This window comes from Sus scrofa, chromosome 8, assembly GCF_000003025.6.
Source record: "Sus scrofa isolate TJ Tabasco breed Duroc chromosome 8, Sscrofa11.1, whole genome shotgun sequence".
NCBI classification, from domain to species: domain Eukaryota; kingdom Metazoa; phylum Chordata; class Mammalia; order Artiodactyla; family Suidae; genus Sus; species Sus scrofa.
In genome coordinates this window covers 2,076,831-2,098,587 of record NC_010450.4, presented here as the reverse complement: position 1 = coordinate 2,098,587, position 21,757 = coordinate 2,076,831, and the positions used below count along the sequence as shown (strand labels likewise).

General features: G+C 66.5%; 2 protein-coding genes across 4 annotated transcripts in view; both read right to left on the bottom strand.

Moving 5' to 3' along the window:
* The window catches only part of DOK7 (docking protein 7), a 29,432-nt gene extending 20,489 nt beyond the window's left edge, over window positions 1–8,943 (bottom strand). Inside the window, exons 1-3 of one of the 2 annotated variants that reach the window (XM_021100945.1) lie at window positions 8,753–8,943; window positions 8,612–8,657; window positions 1,348–1,578 (exon numbers count right to left, since the gene is read on the bottom strand). In XM_021100945.1, the coding sequence (XP_020956604.1) occupies window positions 1,348–1,578; window positions 8,612–8,657; window positions 8,753–8,782 (307 nt within the window). In that variant the 5' untranslated portion in view covers window positions 8,783–8,943. Of the gene's footprint in view, window positions 1–1,347; window positions 1,579–8,611; window positions 8,658–8,728 lie in introns of both variants that reach the window. The other variant, XM_021100944.1, reaches the window with a different exon arrangement.
* Window positions 14,082–21,424, bottom strand: HGFAC (HGF activator). Of its 2 annotated transcripts, XM_005666509.2 has the most exons (15): window positions 21,265–21,420; window positions 20,584–20,764; window positions 20,337–20,433; window positions 20,040–20,119; window positions 19,395–19,517; window positions 19,184–19,315; window positions 18,923–19,033; window positions 18,664–18,838; window positions 18,405–18,490; window positions 17,680–17,817; window positions 17,553–17,607; window positions 16,066–16,205; window positions 15,574–15,714; window positions 15,328–15,476; window positions 14,082–14,337 (listed from the first exon to the last, which is right to left on the bottom strand). In XM_005666509.2, exons 1-15 carry the CDS (start codon window positions 21,370–21,372, stop codon window positions 14,155–14,157), a joined length of 1,899 nt encoding a protein of 632 aa, XP_005666566.1. In that variant the 5' UTR covers window positions 21,373–21,420; the 3' UTR covers window positions 14,082–14,154. The 2 variants fall into 2 exon arrangements, with proteins under 2 accessions (XP_005666566.1, XP_003482383.1); XM_003482335.3 differs by having other exon boundaries at window positions 17,553–17,817; window positions 21,265–21,424.

The following is a 21,757-nucleotide window of genomic DNA, read 5'->3' as shown; positions in this document are numbered from 1 at the left end:
GGGCGTCCAGGGCTTCTGGGCCAAGAAGTCCTGAGGTCCTGGCCTTGATCCAAGCCAGCTGGGTGTCAGGACCCCATCCCAGCACCCTGGCGACTTCTATCAAGGGGCCCTGCTGGGGGCCTCTGTGCAAGGCCCCCCACCTGCCCTGAGCAGAAAAGGAGCTGCGCACAGAGCCAGGCTGAGCTGGCAGGAAGCCCCAACCAGGGAACTTCTGGGACAGCGCAGCTCTTCCTTCTGCCCCTCGCCCTCTCACTGAGCTGTCCACATGTCCCCTGCACTAGGTGCCTGGTCTGGGGGCTCCAGGAGGAGGGAGGGGCTGCCCCGCAAGCCTGGGATGAGGTAAGCAAGGCCCTCAGGGCACAAAAGTAATGTTTCACTGACCAGTTAAACGATAAAAACTAAGGCTCAAGTCCACGGCGGCTGAAGCACCAAATGTTTAAAAGACCAGGCTGGTCAGAGTGTGGCGCCAGGGCAGGTGACACGGAGGCAAGTCTCAGGGTGGCTGGGAGCCCATCTCCACTTCAAATTCTGACATTTTGTTCATCGTGGGCTTTCGCCTTTAATTTTGCATGTTTTAAACACTGTTAAAATATCACGGCTCTTGGAGTTCCCATTGTGGCGCAGTGGTTAACGAATCCGACTAGGAACCATGAGGTTGCGGGGTCAACCCCTGGCCTTGTTCAGCGGGTTAAGGATCCGGCGTTGCCGTGAGCTGTGGTGTAGGTCACAGTCGCGGCTCGGATCCCGTGTTGCTCTGGCTGTGGTGTAGGCCGGCAGCTACAGCTCCAATGAGACCCTAGCCTGGGAACTCCATATGCCACAGGAGCGGCCCAAGAAATGGCAAAAAAACAAACAAAAAAAATCACGGCTCTTGATGGCACAGCCGGTGAGCAGCAGGGCTGATAGGCAGGGTCCTTCCCCTCTGCCTTTTCCGGAACAAGCCTTCCAACACACAGACACACACGCACACACACAACACACATGCACCCACACACGTGCACACGCAATGCACGTGCACACACGCGCCTTGTGGGAGATACAGGGGAAAGAGCCTCAGCTCCAGGCTTGGCAGCCAGGCGAGCGAGCGAGAGCAGCACTTTGCTGGGCCACTCTGCTTAGCCGGCCGCCCGCTTGGGTAAAGGCTCTAGCACTGGTGAACGGGGTCAAGTCGGGGAGCTGGAGAGGGGCCCCCATCCCTCCCTCACCTCTGCTGAGCACCCCCGGGGCGGAAGGCGCTCCGCGGACACTGGGCGCTAGGTCGCGTCCCGGCTCTGCAGTGCGTCGTGAGGCCCCACGGACCCTTCGGGACGCAGGCTGTCCCCTGGGCCCCTGCCCAGCGTCACTCACCCTCGCCGAGCGCGTAGCGGATCCGGGCGTCCCAGGCGTACATGGCCTCCCGGCTGTCGAAGCCCAGCATGACGGCCTGCGACAGGCAGACGATGGCCAGCGTGTGGGCCAGGCCCTCGTAGGCCAGGCCGGGCTCCAGGCCGCAGATGTCCTCCAGCGTCAGGCTGCTGCGCTCCCGGAGCCCCCTGGCTCGCTCCGACCTGTCCTTGTAGGCCAGCATCAGCAGGCAGTCTGGGGGGCACGAGAGGGGCCGTGGCTCTAGGAGGCACGCTCCTAGGGAGGTATAGCCAAGAGCAGGATCCGCAAGCCTTTCTGCAGCCAGACAGGAACTTGCTTGGGCTGCACGGCTACGCGGCTTCTGTTCCCGCTGCTTAACTTGCAAGCAGCCAGAGACCACAGATGAGTACGTGGCTGGGTTCCAATAAAACTTTATTCAGAAACGAGCTGTGGGCCAGATTTGGCTCAGGGCCCCGGCTGGCCGTCTAGCATCAAGTTTGCCGCAAGAGGCACCAGGCCGCCCCCAGCTCCTGATGCCTCCCGCTGCCAAGGAGGTCCTGCCCCCCTGAACACCTGCGCTCGCAAGGCTGCTTGGGGGCCTGCAAGCAAAAGCCAGCATCTGTCCCGAGACCCTTTTCCCCGGTCCTGACCAATCTTGGTGGATCCTGGCTCTATCGGCAATGCAGGAGATCTGAGCATCAGCGCGTGCCCTCGCCCAGCTGCAGTGGGGTGAGGGGAGCCCCCCAAAAGACATGCCCACGTCCTGACCCCCAGGACCTGCAAACATGACCGTATTTGGAGAAAGGGCCTTTGCAGAGGTGACCGAGTGGAGGAGCTCAGTGAGTCACCCTGGATTATCTGCTTGGTCCCGAAACCTGAGGACGAGTGTCCTTGTGCGAAGCAGCAGGAGACGCAGACACACAGAGGAGAGGCCACGAGAAGACGGGTCACAGGGGCCACGCGCCCACCAGCCAGCCCAGGAGGCCGGGCCGCCAGGAGCCAGAGGAGGCGGGGAGGATGCTCCCTGGCGCCCTGAGCCCGCGACTGCGGCCCTGCCACCCCCTTGACTTTGGATCAGCCTCCAGGAGTGTGAGGGGCTGGGGTGTGAAGCCCCCAGTGTTTTGTAACTTGTTACAGCAGCCCCAGGAAGCTGCAACACCACCCCCGTCCCTGATTTCATTTTATTTATTTATTTTTTTGCTTTCTTAGGGCCGGACCTGCAGCATATGGAGGTTCCCAGGCTAGGGGTCGAATCGGAGCTGTAGCCGCCGGCCTATACCACAGCCACAGCAACACCAGAGCTGAGCCGCATCTGCGACCCACACCACAGCTGGCGGCAACGCCGGATCCTTAACCCACTGAGCAGGGCCAGGGATCGAACCTGCACCCTCACAGTTCCTAGTCGGATTCGTTTCCGCTGCACCGCGATGGGAACTCCTGAATTCATTTTAAATGTGAACAGAACGGGATAGGGACACGGGCTGTGCCACCTGCTCCCACCTTCTGCCCGGGGGAAGCTGCCCAGAGTCACAGCCCCTCACGGTCACGGCTCCCCATGAGGGGAACACGGCTTCCGGGAAGGGCTGGGTTGGGTGCAGCAAGCGTGGGGCCGGGTGACAGCAGCTGCTCCAACCCCTCTCCCCACCCCATCACCCTGGGCCATAACTTGGTCCTATTTTTAAAGTCTATGGGGAGTGCGGTTTAGCCCAAAGCTGCTGCAGTTACAGGCTCCGGGGGAGTTTCTCAGGGGAGTGAGACAAAGCAGGTGATACCTGGACGGAGCGCCAGTCTGCCATCCCTGGGAGCAGTGACATGGCTGGCCCTTCCTGACAGAGAGCCTGCCCCAGCTGGCCAGCCCCACAAGGACCCAGGCCGGGAGGGAGCCCAGCAAGACTGGTCACCGGGGGAGGTCTCCCGGTCAGGGGCCGAGGAAGCACCCCCGGCCTTCCGGCCCCACTCGCGGGGCGCCCACGCTAATGGCCTCTTCCTCTCTCCATTGGGGGCATGAGGGACCCACTCACGGCAGCACCCCAACAGCTGAAGTGCTGGCCGGGAGGGGCACGGCCAGGCTGCAGGTCCAGGGGCTCTGACTCCAGGGCAGGAGGCCGCCCACCGGGCTGGAGGGCCGTCTGGGCCCCGGGGGGCTGGGGGTGGAGGGCATGGGGTCATCGTGGTGAAAGGAGGCATGGATGGGACCATGACACGAGTGGCAAAGACTAAACCAGAGCAGCGAGGACCAAGGGGTGCACAGGCCCACACCTGCGCACACGCTCGATCACGTGCGTGCACACACTCGCAGCACTGTGGGGGGGGGGGGTTGGGGCTGGCTGACCGGGTTCAAGCCCCATGTCCGTGACTGCAAACCCACACTCAGCTCTTCCATCTGAGAAAGGGACCCTGCCCCCCTGCTAACACAGCCCCAGCCTGGCACAGAGGCCCTTGGCAGATGCGACATGCCAGTGAGAGCCGAGTGGGATAAGCAGGGACCTCGGCCTGGGGTCTGGGACAGTTCCCGTCACCATTAAACACCAGGAGAGGGTGGGGCTGGACCACGCATGCCCGCTCTGGGGTCGGCCCATCGCTACCGTCTAGCAACTTCCTCCCTGCCCCCCCAAAAGAGTGGCTGAAAGACCCCGCTGGGTCCCCAGCCTGCAACCCTCAGCCCAGTTCCTTCCACGCCTGAGCAGCCCAGCGACGCAGGGGACAAAGCCCCACTCCAACGAAGCTGACACCCAAGAGAGGGGACAGTCACATGCTGACCAAAGCCGATGAAGAAGGAAACTGAGGAAGTGCTGCTGGGGGCATCTGACGACAGCAGCTGTTGTGGGTCACCGAGGTCAGAGACCTCCCAGAGGGACAGTGGACTCGCCAGCGATGTAAAGGAGGCAGCCTGGCAGCACCTCAGGGAACAACGTTGCGCTAGAGGGAACAGCCAGTGCAGAAGCCCCCCGTGGGCAGGGCCAGCGCGAGGGGGAGGGGAGGAGTGGGCCGAGGCACAGGCGGGTCCAGCCAAGTGGTCCCCTGAGCCACACGGAGGACACCCCGGCACACCTGGGGGCCCCAGAGCTGTAAGCAAAGACGGCCAGCCTGGCTGCAGGTGGCACAGGGTGACGGCAAAGCTCCAGGCTCCTACATCTGTCCAGGCGGGAGGAGCTGCGGGCCGAGGCCCGCAGAGGAACGAGCCCCAGGCTGCTGTTACCCTGGTGACAGAGGCAGCGCCAAGTCGCAGGACCTCTGGTGGGAGATGCGGGCAGGCGAGGGGAGGAAGGAGAGGTGATGCTGCTGGGGGAGGGGCTGCCTGGGGAGGGACGTGGGGGCGGGGCGAGGGGCAGGGTTGCGGGTCTGTCCTGGACACGTGTGCCTAGGGGGCCCGTCGGACACCAGGCGGCATGCACGCAGGCAGCTGGACACGCACAGCAGAGGATGTAAAAATAACTGTGGAGTCATGGGCTCTCAGAGGCGTTTACAGCCCGGGGCTGAGCGCCTGGGGCGGGCGGCTGGGAAGAGGCAGAGCTCCGGGCCTCGTGGGGGGTGGGGAGCCGGCCGAGGGGATGGGAGCCCAGAGAGGAGGAGGAGGCGAACACCCACCCAGGCGCCACAGCCGGAGGAGTCGCTGCTGGTTTTAGCCCTGGGAAGTCACGGTGACCTTGAGGCAGCGCCTTTAGCAGAGCCGTGGGGCAGAAGCCTGGGGGCGGCCAGGAGTGCTGGGGACGGGGCCCGCTGACCAGGCCCAGGCCAAAGCCAGAGGGATGCTGCTGACCCGCAAGCCCAGGCCCGTTCCTGATCCGATTCAGAGAGAAAGCAGCTTCACCCCGTGTGCGGCAGGCTGCCCTGAGTGCACAAGCATCAGCGGGGGCAGACGGTGCCCTGGACCCACTGCCCGCCCACCACCTTCCGCAGGGACATCTTGAGCCCAACTCGGACTTGTCCGGGTCACAGCTGCTCTGAGCTGAGGTGGGACCTGGGCCCAGGTGCTCCAACTTGCAGTCCGGAAACAGGGGCTGCAGGAAGCCCTCTTGTCCAGGCCTCCATGGGGGTCGGGGCCCGGCCACCACCCAGCCCCTGACCTTCAGCTTCCTGCTCAGCCCAGGACTGAGATGTCACTTTCATTCCCTGGGGACACAGACGATCCAAGGCCAAGAGGTGGGGCCCAAAAAGGGACTCTCCCTGTCACTGCCAATGGCTACCCCCATCCTTCTGCCACCGCCCACCTTAGCAGAGATGCCACTGCCTGGGAAGGAGGCGAGTGCAGTCTGATGGCACAGTCTGGGGCACATGCCCAAGTCCCCCATTCCCGGGCGAGTTCACAGGGCCCGGGGTTGCCCAGAGTGGCTGGGCTCATGGCACTGTACCTGGCAAGTCCCGGCCCCTGCCAGCTGGTGAAGGGGTGATGCTGAGCTGAGGACCTGCCCTCCAGGAGCTCAGCACCAGGACGGAAGGCAGGGATGGGAGGGGCACGAATGCCTCACCAGCGGTGGCAGGAGCAGCCATGAACGCCCAGCTGGCCAAGGGGCAGCAGCGGGCTGGGGGCAGGCGGCAGCACCCAGCCATTTGTGGGCCAGACCCCTTGGGCCTCTGAGCGTCAGCCCCCTGCCTATAATGACCCCAAAGGCCCTGCCAGCTCCAGGACTCGGGGTCCCTCCTGGTGGCTCGTCTGGGCTGCAGAAAGCCCTGGCTGCCTGCCCCGGAAGTGGTGAAGCAGGGCCCCTTCAGACGCCCCACCCGGGAGCCGTCCCCTCCGCAGGCCAGCCACGTGCGCCCTCTGTCCCGCCTTCCGAAGCCTCCCCCAGCGGCGGCGGAGGACAGAGGTTGCCAAGGGTCACAGGGGTGACCTCGCCAGGGACCCGGCCCAAGAAGGGACCCAGACACGAAGTCTCTGGCCAGGACGAGGTCAAAACCCCCAGGGGCTCGTTATCTCTGCCTCTCATACGGTCCCTTCTTCCAATAAAAGATTCTCCTTCCTTGCGCGCGCTCGCTAACCTTCATCAGGAGCAAGAGGTCCTGGTGATGAAACAGGAGAAGAGGGACAAGGGACGGGCCTCCAGGCTCCCGCCCGCCCGCAGCCGCCGACCCCGTGGCCACCCCTTGCGGGCCCTTCTGGGAAGGAAATGGCAATTGCTAAGGGCAAGGATGCCGGGTTTTTCCAGACAGGAAGCCGGGGCGGCCCCTCCTCTGCCCTTCACAGGCTCTCTCCGTGCCGCACCCAGCAGGGGGGGAGTCCTACCTGCGGGGACCTGCCCCCCACACCGAGGGAGCCGGTCTTCAGGACGGGGTGCCAGGCAGCTGCACCCCTCACAGCCCAGGCCCCCATGTGCTGGAGAGGGTGGCTCATAGCTAAGGTCCAGGGAGGGAGATCGAGGGGTGTCAGAAGCCTCTGACCCCACGGGGAGCCACAGCGGCCACCTTGGGGCAGAGAGAGAGGGAGGCTGGTGAGAGCAGGGCAGCACGGCGCCCGGGCTCGGCTTTGGCTCTGCCCTGGGCCAAGCGCCTCTAAGAAGGTGGCTGTGATCCCTGCGCAGCGGAAGGGCTGTGGGGCGCTGCTAAAACAGCCGAGATGCTGGGGACCGGGTGTGCGACGCAGGGCTCAGAGTGGACCTCACCGTGCAGGGGCCACATGGACCTTCCTCTCTCTAATCCCCTCCCTCCTGGTCCCTGGCCTGGGCAAGGTCCTGCCTGGTGTGCCTTCCCTTCTCTCCGCCGACCTGCCCTCCAGTCCAGCCCTAGCGCCCCCAGCTCCCCTTTGCCCCCGCTCCTGGCGCTCTATCGCTGGGCTGCCCGCAGCAAGACCCGGCAAAGGCTCGTATGACCCCAAATCCACCTACAGACTCAGACTCTAAGGCGCCGAGGACCCTCCGCAAGCTCGTCCCAGTGCAGGATGGGCCCCGCTCCACAGGGGTCCTCCAGGGCCGGCCAGAGCGCCCCTCCCCACTAGATCTCTCGGATACCACATAAAATCCACCACCAGGGCCTGTGAACCACTCCCCACCCCTACCAAGAGGGAGGAAGCCCACTCCCCGCTGCGCTTCAGGCGGGCACCTGCCCCCGAGCCCTGCACAGGCCCCCGTGCACCACCAGCCCAGGGAGCAGCCCCCAACCAGCAGCCACCACGGCCTCCGGCCCCAGCCGGCGACAGCCTCTTCCATCAGCACGGGCGCTTGCCCCCAGACGCCACCCTCAGCCCGGCCAGGGCCTCAACCCCCTGCTTCCCCCGGGCCCCTCTGTCGCCCCAGCCCCTAGCTCTCCTCCACCAGACCTCCCGGGAGCTCTCCAAGACTAGGACGCCGACGGCACCAGGCAGAGGGTCTCGGCGTGAAAGACTGACCGGCCGAATGAAGGGGACCGGGAGCCCAGGCGCCCCTGGAGGGGAATCAGGCCCGGCAGGAGGTGAGTGTGGTCCCAGCCCCAAGCAGGCCCTTGGACCAGCCGCACCAGCTCCCAGAGGAGTCTCAGCAGAAGGGCTGGAGGAGGGGGCTGGGAGGGGCAAAGAGAGGGCGCCCCCCACTCCCTCCCTGGGAAATGACGGCCACCTCAGGCGTCCTGACGGACAGAAGGTTCTCTGGCAGCCCCGCGCGCATGAGGCAGCGGCACGCTCACCCCCGGCATCCACACAGACCCCTGGGCCCTGGGCCGGCTCCAGGGCACCTGTCTCTGGAAACAGCTGCAGCGCACAGCTCGAGCCTCCCGACTGCGCCCACTTCACTGGCTGAGGCTGAAGATGCCCAGCTCCGGGGCTGGCTCCCTGCTGGCCTCCTCCAATCTGGGGCTGCTGGCTCTGGTGGGGGAGCTGGGGACGGATCCCACACACACACACACTCGGATCAGCACTGCCTGGAACACCCATCCGGATTGGGGTGCGGCGACCCAACTCAATCGCGCTGGGGCAGAACTTTCTGGGATGCTCCCTGCTGTGTGATGGGGGAGGGGACCCGAACGGGCTGCTGCCCTTTAGCCCCTAGGGACCCCGCGGGCCGCCCGCGGACCTCTCTGGGCCCCCATCTGCCCTTTTGCAAAGGGGGCCCTGCCCGGGGCCTGGGGTCTGAGATGACAGCTCCGCGGGGCCGGGTGGGGCGCGGCGGGGTCCCGCGTCCCGGCGTCCCCGGCCGCCGCAGGCCGAGGCCGGCGCGCTCTCCGGTTACAGCCCTCGGCCCCGGCGCCGCCGGCTATTTCGGGCGAGCTGGCGGCGCTCCGGGCCGGCCTGGGGGCCGGAGGCCGCCGGCGCCCGCACCCCGCGCCCCGCGCCCGCGCCCCGCGCCCCGCGCCCGCTCACCTGCCACCGGCGACGGCTTGCGCAGCACCAGCCACCTACTCTTCCACTGCGGGGACAGAGGGAGCGTGAGCGGCCGCCCGCGCCCCGCGCCCGCCCCCGCCCGCCGCGCGCCCCGACCTTCTTGCCGTCCCGCAGCTTGACCTGGCCCTCCACCAGCGCCGCCTCGGTCATCTTCTGTCATGGTTCCCGCGCGCCCGCCGCGCCTCTCCCCGCCGCCCCGCGGTCGCCCAGCCCAGGGTCACTTTCAAAATAGCTCCGGGAGGGCCCTGCGCCGGCCGGCGGCGCGGGCGGGGCGGCGCGCGGGCGGGGCCCGAGGTGCGCGCCCGGCGGCCCTTCCCCACCCCGCGCCCCGCCCCGGCGCCCGCCGCGGCACCTGCGGCCACCTGAGCGCCCCGCGGGCCCCGCGCGCTGCCCTCGCGCTCCGGGCGTCCGGCGCGCGCGCGCCGCTCACCCCGGAGCGGGGCGGGGGCGGGGGCGGGGCTCCCATCCAAAAGCGAAGGAGCGCCTCCGAGCCACCGTGTTCCCCCGTGTTCCCCCGTTTTCAAGTGTGTCTTCGACCAGGCTGGCTTGACCCTCTGGCATTTGTCCGCCTGCCCACCCCCACCCCCAGCTGTCCCCAGGCACCACTGACCACAGACTGACGTGGGTTGCCCAGGGCCAGGTCACTCCCCTACCCCCGCCAGCCCTCCAGCCTGTCCTCTGCTCCTTCCAGACCACCCCCGCTTCCCAGGCCAGCTGGTGGAAGGGCCTCCTTCCCGGCCCTCGGCAGCAGGACCCCCAGTGCAGGTTACTGCCGAGTGGTGGATGGGACCACAGTGCCGGGTCCGCGTGTCTGGGGGGCCTCTGGGGAGGATGACACAGAGGACCTGTGCAGCTCTGTGACATCCCCCCCAACCCCCTTAGCCTCTGGGGAGCTCTGAGCTCCTGCACTTCCCTCCTCCCGCCTGTAGCTCCAGGTTCTTTTGGAGCCCAAGGGGTCGGGCGCCTGGCAGCTCTACCTCTCGGAGTCAGCCCCCCTCTCTAAGATGACCTGGGACACTCAGGCCCCCAGGAGCACCCAACAAGGTGAGGGCCCAGCTCCCCAGAAGAGCGAGGAGAAGAAAGCGCGCGCGCACGTGCGCACACACACACACACACCCACCCCCACACCCCGGTCCCTAAGGGAGCTGCTGTTCTGGCTGGGAGGAGAAGGACGGGCTGAGGGGTGTCCTGTTGCCCTGAAACCCTCACGGGCTGGAAGCCTGACCACTGGAGGCACGTGTGTGTCTCTACCCCGCCCAGGCCTGGCCTCTCGGGGAGGAGGAACTAACGCTCAGAGCTGTGGGTTCCTGGAGGACTGACCACAGCCCACGGTGGCTGAGCTGGGAGCGGCGGCTCAGGGGCCGGGAGTGGGGGGGGTAGGCAGGGCCACCGTCTCTGGATATGCCCCTAGCCCCTGTCCCTGAGGATCTGAGAGGGCAGGTTCCCCGTGGGTGGCAGGCTTGGTTCTGATGCCCTGGGGATGTCTCTGCGGAGAGCAACGTCACATCAGGCCCAGGAAGCAGCCCTGCGTCTCTTGTGTCCCTTTCTCCCCCTCCCCAGCGTCACCTGTGCAGACACAAGCCGCCTTCTGTGGAGCAGTTGCCCAGCTACAGAGCCCCGTTCCTGTCCCCCACACATCGCAGGCCCCCAGGGGCTGGCCAGGACAGCCGGCAGGGAGCCGGATGGCGCCGGGGGCTATAGCCACCAACACATCCGCCGCCCCGGGCGCCTGGCACTTGGTCATCGCTGCGGGGAGGGGCAGTGCCCTGCTGCATTCCTGAGCGCTGGCCGCGACCCAGGCTCCTGCCACGCCTGGCAGCTGCACCTGCTCCCGCCCTGGCCCCAGAAAATGTGGGCTGTGTAGGGACAGACGGCTCCCCGCCCCCTCCGCACCCGCCCGAATGGAAGGATGGTCTTCCTGCCGGGCTCCCACTCCCAGACCGTGGGTGGGCTCGGGGCCTCTCTCTCCTGAGTTCCTGATGTGTGTTCCCGCCCCCCATTCACGACGAAGCCCAACCCCCAGTGAGATGATTAAGAGGCAGAGCCTTTGGGGGGGGGATCAGGTCACAGGGTGGAGTCCCCGCGACTGGCTCAGCATCCTTAGAAGAAGGGTCTTTCTCCCCACCACTGAGGACACAGCAAGCGGACAGCCCTGTGCACATCTGCAAGCGGGACCTCAGCAGAACCTGACCAGGCTGGCCCCCGCTCTGATCCCAGAGCTGGGGAAACACATCCGTCGAGCCTCACAGTGTGAGCGGACCAAGACGGTGTCCCCAGCTGTTGCAGGCAGAGTTGCTGGTTGCAGGTGGCAGAAGCGGACTCTGGACACGGAAGCAGGAGGTACTCTGCTGGCAGGATGTCAGGCGTCTGGGAGAAGCCAGGCGAGGCTGGAGATCCAGCGGGAGCTGCAGGAGGCGGGCCAGCGGGGTTGCTGTGCAGCCCCAGCTCTTTAGAAGGTACCAGACCTGGGGGCGGTCCCGGACCCACCCAGAGGGAGACGATCCCCCTTGGGTAAGGGATCTGGGTGGGCTCCTGTGCCGGGGGCCGTAACAACGCTCACGGGCTGGGGGCTCAAACAGCAGGGACCGACTGTCTCGCCACTCTGGAGGGCAGAAGTCGGAGGTCACGATGCTGGCAGGGCTGGGCCCTTGCAGGGGTTGTGAGGACCTGCCCCAGGTCTCTGTGCCCTGTCTGTGGCCGCCGAGCCGTCTCCCCGCCGCCGCCACCCCCCCCGCCCCCCATGACTCTTCGTATCACCTTCCTTCTTCTTCTTCTTCTTCTTTTTTTTTTTTTTTTTTGTTGTTGTTCTTTTGTCTTTTTTTTAGGGCCACACCCATGGCACATGGAGGTTCCCAGGCTAGGGGTCTAATCGGAGCTACACCACAGTCATAGCAACGCCAGATCCGAGCCGCGTCTGCGACCTACACCACAGCTCATGGCGACACCGGATCCTTAACCCACGGAGCAGAGCCAGGGATGGAACCCACAACCTCATGGCTCCTCGTCAGATTCGTGTCCACTGCGCCACGACGGGAACTCCCGCATCACCTCCCTCTGTGCGAGTCTGCAGCAGCCACACTGGGGCAGGACCCAGCCCGGCGGCCTTGTCTGGACTTGACCCCCTCTTTAAAGACCCTCTTTCCAAATCGGGTCACGTTCTGAGGTCCCAGGGGTTGGGGCTCCAACATATGAGTCGGCAGGGGGGCGATCCAACCCGTAACACTGCGGCGACCCCCGGAAGAGGGAGCCAGGGAAACCAGCACCCCAGCCTCGCTGTCTCTCCTCTGACCTCCCACAGTCCTGCTTAAAGCCCAAGGGCACGGGAGCCCGTCGCCACAGCCCATCCAGGTCAGCCTGTGGGGCGCAGGGCGAGGTGCCGGCTAATCCAGAGAAGCAGGCAGAAGGAAGGCAGCTCGCACCTGCCAGCACGGCTCACTGCAGGAACGCAAGGCTGGCTTGACGGGAGCCGACCTCACACACGCGTCACCTCTCTAACTGAGCTACACTCCACAGCCGCTGGGGAGCCCGGGTCAGGCAAGGTTGCAGCAGGACTAGAGGCCCCCCATTCACCAGTGGGAGCTACTCTGCCCTCCGTGCTCCTGGGGCCCCAAACTCTGCCGCCAGGCCCGGCCTCTGCTTCACGGCTCCCGGCCCCACCCTGGCACTTGGGACAACGGGCACCCACACTGCTGCCCTCCCAGGGCCCGTCTCTCTCCCTCCCGCTCTGCAGGGGGCAGTGTGTGTCCCTGGTGACTTGTCTGATCCTGTCACGCTGATCCTGCTCCCCGACCATCCCCGGCTCTGACCTCCCCTGAAGCTAGGGTTGCAAAGCCGCTAGAGAAGGGGGCCCTGGGGCGACTCTTCCTCACCTGATAAGGGGTCAGACAGAGGGCAAGCCAGCGTTGGCAGGTGGCTCTCCGCTGGATTTCCCGTTACTTGCAGGAGGCCCAGGTCTCCTTGGCCCAGCCACCCGGCCGGGTCTGCTGAGAGCTGCGGGGTCTGTGCCCGTGCGCGCGTGATGATGGAGAGTGACTGGGAAGAGACCTGAGGGACAGGCCTCCAGAGGCTGAGGGAGGGAGGGGCAGCCGTGGGAGCAAACGCCCTGGTCAGCTTCACGGAAGCAAGGAAGCCAGACTGGCCCGAGCACAATTTGGGGGCCGGGCGGGCAGGGCAGAAGTGGGGCCGGGGGCAGTGGAGCCAGACAGCACAGGGACTGGGGAGTCCCAAGGCAGGTGGGGGCAGTGACATGGAGGCAGTCCTGGCCTGTCACCCAGGAGAGGGCGGGGCTGCGGGGATGACAGGAGAGGGGAGCAGAGGCTGTGGGAGGACGACCCCCCGCTTGGGGCTGCCCCGGGTTGGGGGGACTGGGTCTGGATGCACTCAACACTGCCCCCTCCCGACCCTCACTGAGACCCAGACTCCCAGCTGCCCAAGGCATCCAGCACTGGGCACCTCTGCCCCGTCCACACACACCCAGGCCTACTTTCCGGACTACAAATGTCATCACTCCCCACTCTGCTGGCCCATCAGGGACCCTTGGGACACCCCCAGCCCCTCAGTCCCCCAGGGCCTCAGCCACACTTCTTCACTTTGATTTGTAAGTCACTACCAGTCGCCTGCCTCAGGACCTTTGCACGTGCTATTCCTTCCTGCCTGGGATTCTAGGCTCTTTGGCATCTCAGACTCCTCCTCCACTGTGTCCTGCCCACCTGGTGCAGCCCACTACCCTTGGCAGACCCTGGCATTTGGGCCCATCCATTCCCTGGTTTCCTTCCTTTTTTTTCTTTTTTTTCTTTTTTTTTATCTTTTTAGGGCCGCACCTGCGGCACATGGAGTTTCCCAGGCTAGGGGTTGAATTGGAGCGGCAGCTGCCAGCCTACACCGCAGCCATGGGAACACAGAATCCGAGCCACATCTATGACCTACAACATAGCTTGTGGCAACGCCAGATTCTTAACCCACCGAGCGAGGCCAGGGATCAAACCTGCATCCTCACGGAGACTATATTGGGTTCTTAACCCGCTAAGCTACACGGCAATCCCCCATCCCCCAGTTTCCTTCAGGGGAAATCTCCAGTTCTCCCTCCCGAAAAACACGCCTGGGGTTGAGCTGCAGTCGGCCAGGCGGCCTGACCCTTCTCGAAGCAAAATGATACCCAGGGGCTTCCCCGGTAACCCGCGTTGGGTTTGAACACCCTCTGTCCTGGGACAGCCCAGGAGGCCCGGAGCCCCACTTGCCTCGTAGGGGTCAGGGTGAGGATCAAAGTGGTTCCCCTACCTCGACTCGTCGGGCTCTGCCGCCAGACCCGCCCCCTGGGGTCATAGGTCCCCGTCTCCACTGAGGTGCTGGCTCTGGGCCCCCAGCCTGGAAGCCACATCGCCCACAAATGTGGATGGGCTTCGGGGCCTGGGAGGGACGGCCGAGCTGGGGCAGCGGGACGGGCAGTGTGGGCCGGGAGCCTGCAAACATCTTTATTGGCAGGAAGGAGGGACCAGCACAGAGGCAGGAAGCCCCCAGGGGCCTCAGGAGGGATCTGCAGGCCGCTTAGAGGGCCAAATCCGGTCGTTGATCCAGTCCACGTAATTGGCCACGCGGGTGTAGACACCGGGCTTGTTGAGGCGCCCGCAGCCGTCCCCCCAGCTGATGATACCGTACAGGTGGGCCACGCCGTTCTTCTCGCAGGCCAGGGGCCCGCCTGAGTCCCCCTGCACAGAGCAGCCGGTCAGAGCCTGGGGCCAGCCCGGGAGACCCACAGCTCAGCGACACCCCGTCCCCACACCCCTCTCCCGACCCCGAAAACGCCTCCAGAGCAGCCAAGCTCTCCTGTGATGTGGACTCTCGAGGTGGACGTCCCGACGGCTTGGGGACAGGTGACATAGGATTAGAGTGAGGGCGCTATCCCACGTCCCCTCGTTGACAGGAGGTCCTCCCGTTCCTGGGCTGCCACGACACCATCTGACCCATCGGGCCCCTTCCTGGAGCCCCGCCGTGGCGCCCTCTCCCCTCCACGGCCAGCACCGGGCTCCTCGGTCCGCATCTCCCCTGTGGACCAGGCGGCCCTGGATGCCAGCACAGGCTACTCCCCACTTGAAACGCCCTCCTCGCCACCTGGCAAACTCCTATTCAGCCCCTCAGGACACGTGCACGTGCCTCCTCCTCCGTGAAGCCTTCCTCGACTTCCCCCAAATAGCTCGTTGCCCCATGTGGGCCAGTGTCCAACACCCACCCCTTGCCACTTCTGAGCTGTGTGACCTGGGAAGAGCGAGCAAACCTCTCTGGGCCTCGGTTTCCCCATCTATGAAATGGGAGGCAAAGCTGCTTCTCCATCTCAGCACTGACTTACATCCCCTGAAGACTCCTTGATACACGGCAATTAGCATCGGCTAATCGGCCAAGCCCACTCGGGAGAACTCCGGGTGAAAGGGGCTCTGGCCTTTAATGGCACGTGGCCAGCCCTGCCCTTGGGGACAGCTGGGTACGAGCCTGGGTTTGGTGACCAGGCCCCTTCCTGGGAGCTGGGGCCGCACTCCTGCCCCGAGGGTCTCCAGCAGCAGCCGGGCAGCCTCCAGAAGCAGTGAGCGCCCACCAGGGGTGGCCGCGGACTGGGAGGTGGCCTTTCTGTCCCGGCGCCTGGCTGGCCCTGCGGGTCCGGTCCCTTTTGGCTCTGAGCTCCCGGGGGGGCTGTCCTGGCTCACCTGGCAGGCGTCGGACCTGCAGTCGAAGTAGCCGGCGCACAGCATGTTGGGGCTGATGTCGGCCCCATACACCTCTGGGCTGCTGCACTTGTGGTCGGCAACCAAGGGCACGAGCGCCTCCCGCAGAGAGCTGGAGTAGCCGCTCACGTCTGCCGTGACACGGGGCTCTCAGGCTGGGCGGGGCCCCGGGGCTGCCCACCACCCTCCCTGGGCAGCACGCCGGGCCCCTGCCCCACCCCCACTCACTCTCATCCTGGTGGCCCCAGCCTGCAATCTGGCACTTGTGCCCAGCAGGGAAGGGACTCCCCGGCTCAGGCAGGCAGATGGGCTGGACAAACTGGGAGCGGACGGCACAGCGTTCCCCTTTCTTCTCCAGCCGGATCAGGACTGGGCGGGAGGAGGCCAGGTCAGCCTGCCGTGCAGGGGCCCATGACAGGCAGAAGGGGGCCAGTGCATCCCAGGGGTGCCGCCCCGCTGGGCAGAGGGGCTGTGGCCTGGGAGCCCAGGAGGCAACAGGAGGGCCAGCCCAGGGCCCAGCAAGGCTGCCAGCCCGGGCTTCCTCCGGCCAGGCCAAGGCCATATGTCACCCAGGCACTCTTGCTGCCCCCTCCCCCCCTCCCCCCAGTGTCTGTGGATTCTCCCAGGCCCGCCTGGTGCCCACCCCCAGCCCCTCTTCTGGCTCTGGCCCCCGGGGTACACAGAGCACACAGCCCCGGCCCTGCTGTACCCCAGCCTCACCGAGGTCATGGTCACTGGGGTTGAACACCGAGTACAGGGGGTACGGGATGTACTTCACTATGGCAAACGTCTGCGTCACATCCGTCGTGCGGTTGAAGAAGTGTTGGCCCAGGACCACAGAGACACTTTCCCTGGGGGGGCTGCGAAGTGGGGGCCCTTGAGGTCCGCTCACCCCTTACTCGTGGGGACATCCAGGAGACAGCCCCAGGACCCTCCCCCGACCCCACGCCCTGGAGAGACCTGAGCAGGGGCTGGCGTGTGGCGTGGTGGGTTATGGCCACACCCACCATGCTGGCAGCACCATCTCTAACTTAACCATGTTAGTAACCCCAGCGGGGCCAGGGGTGGGGAGGCTCAGGCCGGTCCAGGCGGGGTCTGTGCTGAATGGCGCCCGAGCTGGTGCAGATTCCAGCCCTGGGTGCCAGTTCTGCTAAAGGAGGAAGCCCTCTCGAAGTCACTGGGGGTCCAGGAGCCCGGGTACTCCCTTCACCCCGCCTCCCCCCGCCCAGTGAATGCCCTGTTCCACCTGCCTCCACCAGCCCTGCGTGGCCCAGGCAGGGGACCAGTGTGCTGGGGTCTGGCCCTCAGGTGATGCCTACCCCCACCCAGCTTGGGCCCTCCGCAGCCCCTCCCTGGGTGTGGAGAGTGGGTGCTGTAGTCTCCACGGTGACCAATGGGGGCTCACTGTCCGACTCCCACGATGCCAAACTCCCAGGCCTTCCCAAGCCCCTGGTCCCAAAGATGCCACTATCCAGCCCATTCCTTTCCCCTGGTACCCCCCAAGCCCCGCCACGCCAGAAGAGCCCCCTCCCGCAAGGCAGAGCCTTGTGCCCCATCGCAGCCGACAGAAGCAGGGGACGGGCTGGCCTTTCCTGCTCTGAGCTCGCTGCCCCCGCCCCCGGGCTGTGGTGGTGGGCCTCGCACCCCTGACTCCTCCCCAGCTCTCCCAGGCCTCCTCCTCCCCACGGAGCTCGCCGCGCGGCGGCTCCCGCGGCTCCCCACGCCCCCTGGCGCTCCGGGATCGGTCGGGGCGGGGCCGGGGCCGGAAGGGGCGGGCCCGGCGAGGGCGGGGCCCACCCACCGCCCTGCTGCGCACGCGCACGGGCACGCACCGCCCAGCGCTCAGCGCTCAGCGCTGGACCGAGATCCCCGGGCTTGTACCCGGACTGGGCGGCCCCCGGGGCAGGGACAGGGACAAGGACAGCATCCTGGGGCAGGAATGGGGCGGGCCTCAGCAGCCTCCATGCCCAGCACCGGGCTGAGCGCTGAATCTCGCTTGAGTCTGAAGGGACCAAAGGATGGAGTTTACACGGGTAGGTGGGGCACGTGGGGCACAGGGGTGATGGTTGGACAGGCAGGTGGGTGGCAGATGGAGAGGGCGATGGGTGTACGGCCCGGCGGGTGAGCGGAGGCGTAGTGGTGGTTGGCGAGAGGTGGATGATTTGAGGGATACGTGGGGACCCTGGACACGGGCCAGAGCCGCTCACCTGTTGGCGAAGCAGTGGGCTGCAGACACCACCCAGCAGGTGTGGACAAGGCTCCCTGCGCAGAAATTGTTCCCGATGTAGATGGCGGCCAGCCAGGGGTGGGAGCCCGGCAGCGAGGATGACCCACCGATGATGCGTGGCCGTAGGAAGGTTCTCTTCTTGTGCCTCTTGCCGCAGTTCTGGCGTCCAGCTGGTCCAGCCGCCGTGGGCTCAGGCAGAGTCAGCAGGACCTCAGGAGGCAGGGGCTGAATTCTGGCAAGGGACTCTGGAAGCAGGTGACCGGGTCGCACCCCCAGGGTTCCTTCTGCCCACCCCAGGCCCAAGGGGTCCTGGCTGCATCCACTGTCCATTGTCCTCAGGCCCCTGGTGGTTCACCCACCTCCCTCCCTACCCTAGGCCACTTGACTGGGTTCAGGGCTCGTGCCCAGCTCTGCCCTTGAGGGCGTGTGACTTTGCCTCAGTTTTCTCATCTACAGGATGGGGAGAACAGAACCTAGTCACAAGGCTTTGTGGGAACCAGGTGTGCCGGGCACACCTGGCAGGTGTTCAGGTCCCTCCCAGCAGCCTGGGCCGCAGAGCCAGCCCAGGATGGCCGGAGAGCCATGCAGGTCTAGAGATCCCAGGCTTGCCCACCCTGACCCCTCGTGCCAAGCCACTGCATGGCCTTGGACCAGCCCTGCTCTGCGGAGGCTCAGTTTCCCCATTGTCAGATGGGGCAGCGGTCCTCCAGACAGAGGAGGCTGGGCACGGAGGTGGGGTAGGGAAGGCCGGGGAAAACGGCCAGGACCTCTGTGGGATTGGGTCACCTCTGCCCCCACCCTGCTCTCCCACCCCAGCCACCAGCGCACGCACCACAAGCGGCCAGGCGGCAGTACTCCCACGAGAGGGCGCTGTCCTTCACCACGTAGCACCAGGGCCTCTCATCCTTGTCTGGGTTCCTGGGGGGCAGGGAGAAGCAGTGTCAGAGGTGGGGTGGGGGGAATGGGGACCTCTAGCTGGGTGGGGCTCCTGACACCCCCCCCCAAGCAGCATCTGGCTGTGATCCCTGGGGCAGCCCCCCTGGGCAGAGGGGTGTGGACCCTGGGCCAGGCCCACCCGTCATAGTGCTAACCGGCAGTAGGCGTGGGGGCCCAGGCCGAGCAGGGCCGCGGCGCCCACGGAGTCCACGTGCAGCTCCTGGTAGAGGAGGTCGGAGTTCCAGGCCAGGCAGCTGAGGCCTGAGGCCGCTGTGCTGGCCACGCCTCGGTACTCGGTCCCGCTCCCCACGAAGCAGCTCTGGGCAGGCACTGTGGGCAGCGCAGTATGCAGTGAGCCTGGGCCGGGCTGCAGTGGGGAGGCCCCCGTGCTGCTCTGGGGGCTGAGCAACTCACCGATGTTGCAGAGCCGCCCGGCGTGGCCCGGGGGACAGGCGCACACCGTGGTCCCGGTGGCAACGATCAGGTGGCAGGTGCCCCCGTTGAGGCAGGGGCTGCTCAGACAAGCTGGGGGAGGGCTCGGAAGCTAGGCCTCGGCCTCGAGGGTGGAGTCAGGGCCCAGCTCCCACCCCGATGCCCACATCTGGGTGGTCCCGAATGCGTCCCTTCCCCCATGAAAGGCTCGGTGATGTCGCCCGCCTCGCCTGCCCGGCGTACCTGTGTGACGGGTCCCCTGGCACCGCACCTGGCCCCCCGCACACTCGCACTGTTCCACTCGGCCCTCGTGCACACGTGCCCAGCGATCGCCCGCCTCCAGGTACTCGTAGCGGCTCTCATCAAAGCACTTCTCTGGGGGTGGCACAGTGAGGCCCTGCTCCCCATGTGGGGCAGGCGCCCTCCCGCCCTGCCGCCCCGCCACCCCGCTCACCCGAGCCGCAGTCCTTGCCAGCGAAGTCCACGGGGCAGGTGCAGTGGTATGACTCAGGGTCCTGGGTGCTGGAGCACGAGCCCCCATTGAGGCAGGGGCCAGAGGCACAGGGATCCAGGGCAGCTGGGGACCCGCGGAAGGGAGGCGCATGTCTGAGAGCCCGGCCAGTGTTCCTGTTCCCGCTCTGGGCCGCGCCTCCTGGCTTGCTGAGGGCCCACTGCCTAAAGCTGCGCCTTCTGGCTCCTGTCACCTCCCCACCCTGCTCAGCCCTGCCAGGTGGGCATCCGGCACCCCGAAAGCCTGAGCCCCACAGGGCAGCACAGCCCCCCACGCCCTGGAGAGCCCCTGGGCTCCACGTCCTGGGCTGTTCCCAGGAGGCTGCAGGGCCCGGCCTAACCACCAGGGGGCACCTTGGCCCCGGCAATGGCCCAGGCCGTCATGCGGGCCCCCAGGAGGCAGGCCCTGCCTGGGCTGGGGGGTGTCATCCACTCCCCCAGGCCTACAGTGGAATCGACCTCGAAGGCCCCTCCCGCACCCCTGGCAGGACTCCCACCCCAGGTCTGCCCTGACACCCCCGAGGTCCCCCCCACCTCTGCCCAGCCCCCCTCTGATCTGTGTTCAGACCCCAGACCCCTGGGCACCCACCTGGGCCCTCCCAGGGAGTGGAGGCCTGCACGCAGTAGCCCCAAGCCCGGTCCCGGTCATAGTTGTGAGTCGTGGCACACCTGGGGTGACGTGTGCGGTGACGTGGGGGTCCCGGCCGGACACCTGCCCATCCCGACCGGGACCCGTGCAGGGTGCCCCTCTGACCGCGCCAGGGTTCCCTGTTTGCCATCCATTCGCTCGCTACACCTGCTGTGTGCCAGGCCCAGGCTGGGGGAGGGAGGGCAGCGCAGGGAAGGGTCACCAGGGTGGACACTGGGGGTGGGGATGGGGACCCACCACTTCCTGTGGGCGCTGCCCTCCGAAGTGCAGGAGTGGATCATGCGGCCGCCGTAACGGAAGGGGAACCTGCAGGGCTGCCCGGCCTCGGTGAGCACTGAGGGGGAGGCGCAGGGTCAGGGCTTCCGCGCGGGGCGCCTCCCGCCCCCCGTCCCAGATCCCACTCCCCAGGGCCACCCATGTTCCTCCTAGACCCTCCTATCCAGGCGCAGCCTGCCACCTCTTCCAGGAAGCCCTCCGGACCTACCTGTGCCTCCAGCGCTGCTGTTGGAGGGGGCTGCCCTGGGCAGGGGGGTAAGCCCCCCACCATGGGGTCCCTCTGCCTTTGGAGCCCTCGTGGCTGGGGGCCTGAGGGTCGCCGAGGTTACCGGGATCAGGGGAGTCCCAGGAGTCACTGTGGCCTTTTGCGCTGGGGCTTCCGTTTGGTTCTAGGAAGAGCCGGGATGGAGTCAGTGTGGGATGGGCCCCGTCGCCCGCGGGCCCTGCCTCAGTTTCCATGGCACGGGCCTCAGGTCTTCGAGTACGGACCCGGGCACCCAAGGCCTCCAGCGGCCCTGTCCCCTCTCCCTCCCACTGAGCCCCAGGAGTTGGGCTGAGCTGGCTGGGGATCTGCCCGGCCACACCACCGGCCTTCCTGCTCGAATCCTGGGACTGACCAGAGCAGCCGTGAGGCCTTCGGAGGCCCCCTCCTCCACCTCAAACACGTGGACCCAACAGAGGCCCAGAGGGAGGGGAACAGGACCCCCCGCCCCTGGATGGGGGCCCAGGGAGTTGGATCCCAGGCCCCCGTCCCCCGGGCCAGCCCAGCACGCCCCCTTCACCCCCAAAGGCCAGCTTTCACCCACTGCACACCCCTGCCTGGCCTTAGCCCCAGGACCCAGAGTGGCCGCGGGAGCCCAAGGTCACAGGCAGGAAGGCCTGCGCTCACCCTGCCAGCCTGGGGCTGAGCCCCGCGAGGCACCAGCAGCAGCAGCAGCAGCAGCAGTGACAGCCTGGGTGGGGGGCAGGGGCTGGGGACCCAGGCCCAGCGCCCCATGGCGCCTCCTGACCTGGTGTGAGGAGCACCGGGAGGCGGGAGCAGAGCGGCCAGGGCAGGTGGGGTCAAGGCCGCCTGGAAATGATTAACTCTGGCTGCCTCCCCTGCCAGGCCCGCTTGTGCGCCATATCTGCTGCCCAGCTCACCCTGCCTGACCAGCTGTCCCCCCGGCCTCAGCCTTGCTGGTCCCAGACCTGACGATGTCCTCAAATCTCAGCTGAGAGGCCTCCAGGAAGTCTTCCAGGATGCCATGGCAAGAGGGGCCTGGACTCCCGGCCCCAGCTTCTGGTCCTCGCCGGGCCACAGGGCTGCCTGCTGTCCGTTTGTGAGCTAAACATAACCAGAGCGGCCACAGGTGCTGAGCCCTTTTGAAGGCCTGGGCCCG

Coding starts and splice junctions, on each gene's coding strand:
- HGFAC (XM_003482335.3), bottom strand. CDS start 21,372: ATGGGGCGCTGGGCCTGGGTCCCCAGCCCCTGCCCCCCACCCAGGCTG. Junction 19,518..20,039: donor CACTCCCTGGGAGGGCCCAG/GTGGGTGCCCAG, acceptor GCGGGTCCCCAG/CTGCCCTGGATCCCTGTGCC. Junction 17,818..18,404: donor CTGCCGCCTGGCCGCTTGTG/GTGCGTGCGCTG, acceptor ACCTGCTTCCAG/AGTCCCTTGCCAGAATTCAG.